This window comes from Equus quagga, chromosome 11 (genome assembly GCF_021613505.1).
Source record: "Equus quagga isolate Etosha38 chromosome 11, UCLA_HA_Equagga_1.0, whole genome shotgun sequence".
Lineage (NCBI taxonomy): Eukaryota > Metazoa > Chordata > Mammalia > Perissodactyla > Equidae > Equus > Equus quagga.
In genome coordinates this window covers 43,739,161-43,751,645 of record NC_060277.1, presented here as the reverse complement: position 1 = coordinate 43,751,645, position 12,485 = coordinate 43,739,161, and the positions used below count along the sequence as shown (strand labels likewise).

Below are 12,485 nucleotides of genomic sequence, written 5' to 3'. Positions count from 1 at the left end.
TGTTTCCAGGGGAGAGGCGGTCTCGGGGCTGAAGAGGAGGAGAGTCGAGCGGGACTAGATCTGGTACCTCAGGCGCTAGATCTCTCCTCCCCCGCCTGGTGAGAAGTCAGGAACAATTTTGACAGTTCATAGTTTGGCTTTGGCTCTCACGCTTGTGGTCCATGGGTGGGTTTTGCTTTCTCCCTGTTCCCCTGCCTCTGGCCTGCCTGCAGGCCGACCGCAAATGCAGCCATTGCCCCAGCCCCGCCAGCGCTCTCCCCGCTCCGTCCTTTTGGGGAACCCGGGCGGACGTCTGTAGACGACTTCGGGGACTGGGGAAAGTCACGCCGGGATCCGGACGTTCGAGAGGGCAGCCCCTCCCCAGGCTTGTCCCCGCTAGGCGGCGGCCACGTGACCGACCACAGGCCTCCGCCGGCCCGCCCCTCTCGGCCGCGGCTGCCCACTTCCCGCCCGGGGTAAGTAAGCCGCGGTTTTCCGCCCCGCCCGGACCCCGCCCTCCTCCTTTCCCCTGCCCTGCACTTCCCTCGGGCTCCCTCGCGCCACTCGGCCCGCCCCCATCCTCCCCGCCGGCCCTTTGTACGTGCTCGGCGGCGTGCGAGCGCGCCCGGCACGTGACCCCGCCGAACGTGGCATTGTGTTATCACGTGACCCAGGTGCGTACGCGACGGAGCGGGGTGTGAAGATGGCGGACGAAGAGGCCGAGCAGGAGAGGTTGAGTGGCGGCGGAGGCGGCTGCGTCGCGGAGCTGCAGCGCCTGGGCGAGCGGCTCCAGGAGCTGGAGCGCCAGCTGCGGGAGAGCCGGGGACCGGCCGTGGACGCGGCCACGGAGTACTGTCAGCAGCTGTGCCAGGTGAGGGCGCCGCGGGTCCCCTCCCCCTTTCCCCCAGCCGGAGGGGAAGAGGGCGAGCGAGCGCCTGGCGGCCGAGCGGTGGTCGGCGCCGCCTTGGCATCGTCGGCGCCGCCGCCCGGGCGGGAGCGGGGAGGCCGCGGAGGGCGCCTTTGTGTGGCTGCCGCTGTGGCGGTTGTTGTCGGCAGCTCCCGGCTGGGGGAAGGGAGTTGTGGTCTGGGCGGAAAATCCCCCCTCCCCTTCCCTTCCCCGAAGTCGGGACGGCGCGGCCCCCCAGGCGGAGTAGATGCTGACGGCGAGGACGGAGCCCTCTCCGCCGCAGGGAGCGGGTGAGGGGGAATGGAGGCCAGGCCCCCTTCTTCCTCCTCCTCTTATTGTGCACCGGGATTACCGCGCCCCCCGCCTCTGCGCCCGTTTCCCACTCCGACGGGCCTCCGCCCCCACTGGGTTGATTCCTTCGCCTCCCCCTGCTTTCATCCGTCCCGCCCCCGGCCCCGTCCTCGCTGTCTCCGGGCCTTTGTTGTTCGAGTTTCGCCTTAGGACTGAAGGGGCCTTTGTTGATGTTCCGAGGAGCAGTCCCCGCCGACCCCTTCTAGCTGGGCGAGACGTTCCGGAGTTGGGGGCGCCGAGGTTGTCCCTTCCTGCCTTGTTTGCTTGGTGCAGCACTTCGATGGTAAAGGTTGCTCTCCTCGCTGGAGAGGAGCTGCCCTTGTCTGTGTATCCTAGGGTCGAATAGACGGCCCCTTGGGGCGGCTTTTCCAGTCCAGTTCTCTTTTGCTTTCACCCTTCGAGGAGTACGATTTCCTCTGCCTTTTCTCCCCCGTCTCCCTACCCCGTTACTTGGAGCCTTCCCTCTTTGGCCTCCTGGTGGAACGGAGAGGACTGAGCTTCCTGTGGACCTGTGCTCAGGTCAGTTTCAGACCTGTGCTTCCTTTTCTTGCACAAGGACATTGCTTTCTAGTAACTGCGTTCTAACCTGGGTTTGGCATATTAACAATCCCGTTTGCTTGATAGAAGTCGGAGAATTTGGGTCTACATTTGGACTTGATTACAAACCTTCCAGTTACGTTTGAAATTTCAAGGTGCTACTGCTGGCTGTGGTGAAGATTTGGGTTAGATTGTCTTCTTGAGGAGGAAAAAGACACAATTTATACACGTCTCATTTAGAGTTACCTTGTATCAATGTAGAGAAGTTGTTTTGGAAACATTGAATTTAAGGTCGAACAATGGTGGACCATTTTAGCATTTGAGAGTAGTTTACGTTTTAACTTAATGTTAGCCTCCAAGTTCTGAAATCTTTCCTTTATAAGATCAGGGATACTTGATCCCATACAAGAATTTCTCCATTGCTGTATGCACATTATTGTCACTAATTATTTGGTGGTCCTCCATTATCTTAAAAAAAAAAAAAACCGCTGTGGGATCAAGTGGTGACTTGTCTAGGAGTATACGCAATGTGAAAGATACTCACTTAAGGTAACAGGTCTGTTGAATACCTGTGACAAATTTAGAGATTCTGTCATTCCTTTGAATGCTAGTTTTAAAGAATTGTTGAATTTGCCAGTTTCACTACCCTGGCAGTACACACACAGTCTTAATTGGTCTTTCAGATATAAAGATTTATTTTAGAAATAAAAAAATAGTTCAATAAGATACCGTAAAAGGAAGTCTTTCATTTATAGGTAAAGTCAGCTTTTTAATCAGTGAAAAGTATTAAAGTCTAGCTTTGCTGAAAGACGTTTTTCAGATAACACTGTCCTTTGATGGGTTTAATGCTAATTACTGTAAATACTCTTGGCCAGCAATATTTATAAGCAGGATTAATAATTCTGGAAAAATGGAATCTCATGCAGTTTGGCTTTTTTGAGGCTGTGAAACATCATAAAGTTATCACTTTAAAAATATTTTTAATGGATGAAACAGCATTATTTTTTTATCAGTATGAAAGTAATTTCCTGTGTTAGTTTTAAGTGATTAATCTTAGAACACGTAGATTGTTTTCAGTGACCAGTGCTACATGAAACAGTAGTAAAACAAATGCTGGGTTTGTGGATTTCAAAAATAATGAAATATTTCATGCACTGAAATCCGACAATAATTTCAGTACATTTAAAAGTGATCTCCGTTATTTGAACAGGTACAGAGTGTCTCTCATGTTTGATCCCCTCTAGAATATTTTCTCTTTTTTAAAAGTAACCTATTTGTTTTAGTGATCTTGTCAAATGGGGGGTAACTTGAAACATAATTGTTTCTTTAAAATTGTATCCTAGCCACTTCCTACTTAACGTTCTGATACGTGTTGAGCAAAGGAGTGGTTAACAATTATACAATTTGTTGGAGCAATCTAACAACAGTGCTAGAAATACTAGGAGCTAGAAATTGTCTTGGTTTCTAACCTCGAGATGATTATTTAACTTTTTCTATCTAAGCATTTCCTGTGAACCTGGGATATTCACATGCTTGAAGAAGGCAAAAATGAATAAACATTTCTCAGAGTTAGTGGGCCTCAGAGTTAGTATTCCATAGTGTTGATGCTTAGTGCTTGTGTAATCTTCGTTGTTGCATTTATTTTTACAAATGAATTAGTTTATATTCTGAATTTTTACATCAGCAAAGAGTGAGTCTCTGAATCATCTAGTGAAACCTACAAAAAAAGAAGTTGCTTAGTCTTCCTAGTTTATAGATTTTCTTTCTTTTTGAATGAGATAGGATAGTAACAGATTTCTTGAGTTCTGAGAAATAAAATAGAAATGAAAGACAGTAAGTTTTTCTTATTGTAAACAGTATTGTTTTGTTTCCTGGAAGCATGCCCCACTTTAACTTATTTGTGTGAACATTTGCTTACAGCTTAAGTGGGAGGAGGGGAAGGTGGTAGAGGATGGGCATATGGGAGTGCCTGTCAAAAATCTTAATTTCCTTACATCTTTACAAGCTAGTTTTAATCTGGATAATGTAGTCAGTTTACTAATTTTCTTAAAATCAATTTAGAATAAGAAAATAGGATTACCAGAAATAATTTCTTGTGTTTGTTTCAAGATCATTACCATATATAAAAAATTGATTATAATTGGAACTTTTTGGACTGTTTATTGTGTTAGACTGGGCCAGTATTCACTCACTCATTCAGCATTGTTATTGAATACCTACACTATGGGCCAGGTGACCATGACCATGGTCCCTGGCTTCAGGGAGCTTACAGTCTCTGGAGGAAGGTAGACAAATAATAGTAGTAAACTGTGGTTTGTGTCTTTTATTTCTGAAGTGAGTGCGGTACAATGGAAGTTATTTATTTGGGAATTTAAACAGAAGTATTCCAACAGAAGAAATGTTCCAAAAGGATTTTAAAATATTCATTCATTTAAAACATTAAGCCACTGTAGTAGTTGGAGAATGATTTGTTGGGGCATGATGTTTGTTGACAGCATTATATGTTGGGCTGGATGACTGGCTGAGTTGGGACTGTTAATGGTCACTTATCTTCTGGTGGCCAGTAATTGTTTATAAAAGTTGGATTGTAGTTTTCGAAATATGTGTGTATATCGTACATATACACACTTGCTTCATACTCTAGTTCATATAAGCCGTACTTCTTAACTGGGCATAGTACTTTCTCCCCCTGCATTTCTCTCTTTGAGGGTATTTGGAAATATGTAGGGTTTGTTGTTTGGTCATTGCAATGACTGAGGATGTGATACCGGCATTTAGTGTCCATAGGCCATCTATGCTAAATTTTCTGAAGTGATCCGGACAGTCCTTACCCCCATTGTTATTTATCCCTCTGCCTAAAGACGCACAGTGCCCTTTTGAGAAGCACTGAACAGAATGAAAAAGAATATATATATTTTTTAGTGATTATGCTCTTTTCATGTTAAGATAATAGCATTTTAAGAAATGTAGTTAATTTGGAACAGGTCCAGGTAAATGCTCTTCAACCATATTTACATTCACACTGAGCTTGAGAGGTGAAAAAAAATTCTACTTCCTTAGCAGATACTACAAGCAATTCCTAAAACAATTCACTTTTACTAGGTTAAAGAGGGTAGCAAATCCACCATACTTAATTGTCCTGATTAAAGCAGAGATTTGACCTTCTGATGTAATTGAAATTCTGTACTTTTAAGAAAGCATTTAATGCAGGGATTAGGTTTAGATGTTAGCAGGGGTTATAAGATACAGGAGACTCTAGTTGGATATAAACTAATAAGGTAAGCTTTTAAATATCACTTCAGGATGACAGTTGAAGAGATGTCAAAAGACACTATCATTAACAAATTTGCTTTATTTTTTGTTCTCTATTTTTTAAATAGAAAATGTAGTACATTGAAATGGTTTTAAAGAATTCTAACACTGAGAAAGGACGTATAATGAACACTTGATCTTTTTCCCACCCTGACCTCCACTCACCTCCCACAAAGTTCCCTAATAGTTTTTTATGCATCTTTCCAAAAATACTGTTTGCTCTTTTTTTTTAAAAAAAAGTTAAAGATGAGGACATGTTCTACACTGCATCTTGCTTTTTACACGAAAAAATGAATCTTTAAGATAATTCCATAGCTACCAATGCAAATCTATGGCTTTCTGTTTTAAACTGTATAATAATTCCAGTCTCTGGCTGTCTAATCACTTAATTATTCATGGCCATTTAGGCGAATAAGTTAATCTTATATATAGTAATTTCTATAAAGAGTTCAAAGTAGGTAGTAAGCACTTTCAGGCTGGGTTATCAGACAAAGCTTTACGGAAGAGGTAGGATTTGAGCTAGACATCAGTACTTTTACTAACTATTGTTAGTGCCTGATTGGTATAAGAAACAAAAATCAAATTAAAACTGTTAGGAAAGCTGCTGAGTGTTTAAATTATGTAGTTATAATATTTCTTTGTATATTTTTGTTTCATGTATTTGGTACAGATTGATTTCTTTTGTTTATCTGCATGTTTTGCTTAGCTTTAATTATAGTGGCAAGAATTTTGAAAATGCTTAAACATTTTCCTTAAAAATACTGGACCCTTTTTTAATTATTAGAGGATATCTTAAGTTAATTTGTAGGACACTTCAAATCAGAAGAAAAGATTGCTTGCTTGTTAATTAGTGATAATTACTTTAGGTATTGAGGGAGTAATAAGTCATTTAAACTTTAAAAGTTTAGGTAATGCTCAAGGGAAGTAATTTTTTAAATGTTCATAATTAGTATGATTGCTTGCTGGAGATACTAAATTCCACTTTCCAGAATAAGCTTATACCAATTTAAGCAGGAAAAACTTTACCAAATTTTGCTTGCTTCCTTCTTGGCACTTCTTGGTCTTAAATTAGAATGGGGCAAGAGAAGGTGTATTCTGCAGTTGCCCTTCATAATGCTTTATATGACTAACCTGCAAAACCAAGGATTTTTGAAAAATATGTGTTGTTCACTATATGAAACTGCTGCTGTACTTATTTTCCTTGAGATTCTGTCAGAGTTGAGAAATGACCTTATTTTTCCCAACTCCCTCACATAGATCCAGTTCATAAAATTAACTAATCAATATGTGAGTAGCCTCATTTATAAAATGGAAAGTTTGCTTTTCATTAATGTGTTTGTCACATACCTCATGTAACTTTTAATTATGTATTGCCTTCCACGAGGGCCTCTTGATTCATCATTCCTCTTTTGGCATTGAGAGTTGCACAGTGCACCTCAGACGAAAATGTTACCTTTTTCCCCCTTTATCTTATAAAATTTAATGATCTCTAAGTATATATATTTAGCCAAGATGACTTGTTAAAATTCAATTATGTATATCTTAATTTATTTTAATCAGATATTTAAATTCTTGTGTGAGAGCACTAGGGGGCTATGGAGAATTATGGAATGGATCTCTGCCTTCAAAGAGCTTACAAAATCTGGTTCATATATTAGTAGTGAAGCAGCAATATTTGATAGTAAAGTAATGTAGTGATAAATACAATAAGTGGAGTGTAAACTAAGAGAACTAGAGCATTTTGAAATTATTTAATTTAGCTAACAATTGAGCAAGAAAGGAAAGCACTATTTACATTGGATCTTGAGTGAAATTGGTTAATCAAAGAGAAGTGGGAAGGGTGGGAATAAATGCTCAGAGGAATGGAACAACTATTCAAACTGGCATCTTGGAGAAAAGTGTCATGAGTTGGGATGAAAAATAGAATAGAAAAAGTAGATAGAACCAGACTAAGGGTTTAGGATCCAAAGCAAGGAATTTTAATTAATTTTGTAAGTGTAGATAGTATATGGTTACACTGACTAAAGACTCACCCTTCCAAGTTTGGGGCATTGAATAAAATTAAGTTTAAAATGTTACAACCTTTGGTTTTGCTTGATGAATCCTGTATCAGTTATTGCTGTGTAACAAAACTACCCCCAAACTTTGTGGCTTTAAAAGAACGGCCATTTTTATTACTGTTCTCAAGTCTGTGGGTCTCTTGGATGGTTCCAGTAGTTGTCTGGTGCTGAATGGTCCCAGATACTCTCACTCATATGTTTTGTGGTTGTCAGGTGGGTTGGTTGAGGGGCTCAGTTAGGTTGGCTCATCTCTGCTCCACTCTTATCCTCTAATAAGGTGGCGTGGATTTTTTTACATGGCAGCAGGAGAGCAAGTCCTGTTGCACAGCTGCTTTTCAAAGTTCCATTTGTGTCACGTTCACCAGTGTCCTGTTGGCTACAGCAAGTAGTCAAACTCAGCCTCTTCGTGGTTACAGGGAGATGTGGTTCTTTAGGGACCGTTTCTGTAGCATTCTACCACATATCCCATTTCCCTTTATTCTCCACTGCAATTCCAGGCACTTTTGTAGGTCAAATTTGTTTGTCCTCTCTATAGCCTTGTCTCTCTGCTTTCTTTTTTGTCACTCTTATTCTGTAATCAAAGGACATCTGAGTGCCCGTTTTCTCGTAGCTTGGCAAAAGGTATTTCCATTCCTGCATTCAAATCTCAGTCTCTAAATGGAAGAAGGGCATCCCACTCCATGACTGTAACTTTGGAAAATCTGTAGAACAACCTCTTTATTTACTGTGGTCTTTTATATGAATATTAAACCTGGTGTGAATTTGATGTTTTGTGCTGTCTCTATCTTATACAGTCTAATAATAGCATCCTAGTTCTTGTCCTAATCTTTATAGCCTTCTTTTTTCTTAACTGATGAACTTGCTTTTAACCTTGCTTTCAATTTGTAAAATTCCCCAGCGTCCAGCTTTTATCCTTCTACCTCAGTGGAGGTCCAATACTTGTAACAGTGTACCTCAAATTTGAGTTAGCAGAAATCCAGGAGAATGAGTTTATAGATCTTTGAGTTATGAGTTTTTGACCTTAGCTCATAGTAAGATGCAACTTTTTTACTTCACTACTTAGTTGTCACACTGAAACAAAATTATCACAAAACAATACTTACGCTTATTGTGTGATGCATTCTATTTTCATTTATTATTATTATTATTATTTATATTTATTTATTTTTTTCGGAGGTAGATTAGACCTGAGCTAACTGCTGCCAATCTGCCTCTTTCTGCCGTAGAAGACTGGTCCTGAGCTAACATCCATGCCCATCTTCCTCTCCTTTATATGTGGGATGCCTACCACAGCATGGCTTTTGCCAAGTGGTGCCATGTCTGCATCGGGATCCGAACTGGCGAACCCCGGGCCGTGGAGAAGCGGAATGTGTGAACTTAACCTCTGCGCCACCGGGCCAGCCCCTTTTTATTATTTTTAAAAGCTCCTCTTGATGTTATGGTCCACTAATAAGTCATATACAGCAGTTGGAAAAACACTACTTTTAAGGGATCACTGGGCTCAATTTAGTAGTAAGCACAAAGGCAGACAGTCCTGAGTTATAAGGTGGTGTTCTAGTCTAGTTGATTCAGAATATCCTTACATTTTATTTAGGAGGAGCATCAGAATTAAAATACAGTTTTAAATTTTTTACAGTGAATGCTAGAAACTCAGGATTATGTCCAGCAAACCCAATTTGAGAAATACTGGTGCATAGGATAAAATCCAAGTTTAATCTTGGGCCCAGTGCTCTTCTGTTCTATTGTTTACCTTTTTTCATCCTTTCACTGTTCACCAGGAATTTTCTGCTCCATCTAAATTGGTCTGTTTATTCCTCACAAGTGCACCTGTTCATTTTACTACGTTTGTGACTTTGCTTAGAGGAGCCCTGTTCTGTAGTGGAAAGCCAAATGGCTTTAAGTTCAATTCTGAGCTCCCCTAAATCTGGACAATATAATGTAGCTCATGCTTTCTTGGTCTGAAAAAATAAGGCTGGGGTGAGGGTGAAGCTTGGAGTTAGAGGCTAGATCAGGCAGATTGAAGAGGAAGAGAATTAATGTTCAAAACAGGCGCTGTTAGATGCTTTATAACAATGACTGGTTTAATGTGAAGACCTGTGAGATCATAGGATTAAAAACCATTTAGTCTGTTTAAGTGTCTCAGTTTATCCAAATTGCCTCCTAGGACCTCATCATCACTATATAATACTTGTTCAGTATAACACTGAATCATCAGAAAATGTTAAGTTTTATTAGGCATTTGTTTAGGGAGACTGAGATATATGGTTAAATGGCTAAAATGAAGCAGTTCTTTAAAAAATGAAATTCAAATATCTGGATAACGTATTTATGTGGAACTTTTGACATCCTTATTGATGCCTGACATAGATGATTTTATGTATTAGCTTCATGACTACTAGATACAGGTTTTATATTTAGAAAGAGGCAATCTAAATTTAAAAGTAGTAATTAATAATTGACTTGATCCTCATTCCAATCAGTTTTCTAGGGGTGTTAGAAAGCTATCATATGAAATATTTAAATTAGGTCCTGTAGTTGATTTACCAAAGTTAATTGAAGCAGATATTTGCGATTTTTGAGAGAAAATTATTTCCAGTAAATAGGGATGATTTTGCTACTTCTTTTAGATGAGCCATTATCAAAAACAGGCATTTATAATTTTCATTTACTCAAATAGCTTACGTTTTTGTATTTTGTGTATAAACATGTACACGTTCTTGATCTGTCCCTAAGTTTTGCAAATATGATCAATCTCAGGCAACATAAAAAACTTGGAACATCATTATCCATTTAACTCAGAATCATTTACCTTTTTGTCAATTTATATTCTGAAAAATACAAATTATTTTTAATTTTTGAAGAAAACTTTCACAGGATTACATGATTTCAAAAGAAATATGTATTTATAAAGCTTAATAAAATACCTATTAAAATTGATACTTAAGTAGTTTGAATCTGGTGACTTACTGTGACTTACCCAATCCATATTTGTATAACTTTATTTTAAATTTCTATTAGGGAAATTGCCTAAAATGGGATACTGCACATAACATAACAAACATTGATAAAATTTGTGTCCTCAAATTGATCATGAAGTTCATCATGATGAAGATATTTTATAGAAAACATTTCTGAATGCTTGTGTGATAACTACTGCTTATGTAGTAATTAAGAATGAACCCAGGCCTGGCCCCATGGCCAAGTGGTTAAGTTCACATGGTCCGCTTTGGTGGCCCAAAGTTTCACTGGTTTGCATCCTGGGCGTAGACCTAGCGTCGCTCATCAAGCCATGCTGAGGTGGTGTCCCACATAGCACAACTAGAAGGACTTACAACTAGAATAAACAACTATGTACTGGGGGGTTTTGGGGAGAAGGAAAAAGAAAAAAAGAGGAAGATTGGCAATAGATGTTAGCTCAGGGCCAACCTTTAAAAAAAAAAAGACTTAATCCTAGTATGTAAAACTGAGTATGTTGGTGAGAAATGAGTGGGACTTAGTATATTTAATATTATGGCCTATTTGTAAACTAGTTCTGAAAAGGTGACCTGATGTTGCAAGTGCAGCCTAAAGAGAAATTATTTTTAACATCAAAAGACCTTTGAGGATTTACGGATCTTGAATGAAAACATTTGTGGTGTTTGATCCACTCACCCCCCCCCCCCCCCCACCCAAAGAATCTTCTTTTAAAGACACTCTAGATTCTGTCTTTCATATATACTTTGCTTGACAGCCCATTAGATTCTATGAATTAAAGTTTTGGGATTCTAAGGACACTGGTTTTAATTTCCACAACATTGTTTATTGTGACCCTTGGCATGCTACTTAGAACTTTTTTTTTGTTTCTTTATGCTTGAAATGGAGATGATACAATCTTTGTTGTTGTTATAAGAATCGATCAAAGGCATAACTATTTTAAATGATCTTTGCAATATAAAGTAACATTTTCATTTGTACTTAAAGACTACTTTGGAAACATCTTTGATGTTTTATGTGTATTATAACCTGGCGTAATTTTAGAACATTAATAATGCTATCATTTTCAAGTTACTTATTATCATCACTTCGAAAAATAACATTAGATTACTGATTTACCAGCTTGTTTGAAGCATACATTTTAGAGAAGGCAGGATTAGATTTTTGCAGCGATTTGTAAAAGATCCTTTTGTTTTTGGGGGGGGGGGGTGTTGTGCAGATTATTTGATGTGTGTGAATGTGCCAGGAGAAGATTACTGGCTTTTCAACTGAAACCCTTCCTTTGTCAAAATTTTCAACCTGGGATTTGAGAGCCTGGGGATGAGAGAAGGTAGTATTACATAGTAACTAAAAGTACAGATTCTGAACTGTGATTTGAATTCCAACTCCATTGCTTGCTGTGGGACTTCTGCCTTGCTTTTGCGTCTGTGTCCTCATCTGTAGACTGAAGGTGGTAATATCTGCCTTAAAGCTGTCATGATTAAGGCATAATGCTTGCCGAGCACTTTGCTTATTATGATTCTGGAAGTACACAGTAAATGTTAGCTATTAATACATTTAAGAGGACTAAATCTGAAATTTTTCCTCATAAAAGAACAATAGTGTTTACATAGTAAAAATGCTCTTGAGTTTCTTGTCATCTAGATAGTGGTTTTCAAACTTAAAAGAAAAATTAGAGGAGCTCCCTTTTTCGCCCAAAGTCTTGCTTGGTGTCTTGATGTCTACAACAGTGAAGTTGCTTTTGCAGAATAGTTGGGCAAGTCTAATCTAGAATATAACAGTACCATTGCCAGAGGGGGTAAAGGCAGTTCAAGCGTAGTTCTCTTCTGGCATTATTTTCTTCTTAAACAGGTGTTTTTCTTCATTCTACTGCTTCCTTCTGTGTAGTCTCCCCAAAATAATGAGTGTTCTTGTCTTAGAGACATAACGAAGCCATCACTGAAGACTTTAACATATTTTATTTAATTTTTAAAGACTTTTAATTGTGCTGCTTATTCTTGTCTTATATACTAAAGGACATTAAATAAACTCATTTTTTGGCACTATGATTTAAAATAAATTTTTCTCTGGAAGTCTGGCACTGACCTGTATATAGTATGAATAGAGGAATTGTACCTCATCAGAGGAACAATAAATAGTTAAATAATAGTGAAACTTAGGCACAAACAGTTCCACAAATATACTCGGTACTTAATGTTTAATTTTTCTAGACATTTACTGAGAAGACCTAGGCCATCTTACACATTCCCCCCAAACTTCTTTATCTCATGTTTTCTCTGGATCTTTCATTTTCTTCCTTGGGTTTCCAAAGAAGTGGCAGTTCTCTGGAAAGTAGATTTTTTTTCATCTGTGCACTTGATCCCCAC

The 12,485-nt window shown here is 39.4% G+C and overlaps 1 protein-coding gene across 1 annotated transcript in view; it reads left to right on the top strand.

Annotated features, from left to right (window-relative positions):
- Positions 1-682: 682 nt before the first annotated feature.
- ZNF292 (zinc finger protein 292) overlaps positions 683-12,485 on the top strand; it is an 87,741-nt gene continuing 75,938 nt past the window's right edge. Inside the window, exon 1 of the mRNA XM_046675709.1 lies at positions 683-850. Within this exon, the coding sequence (XP_046531665.1) occupies positions 683-850 (168 nt within the window). The remainder of the gene's footprint in view (positions 851-12,485) is intronic.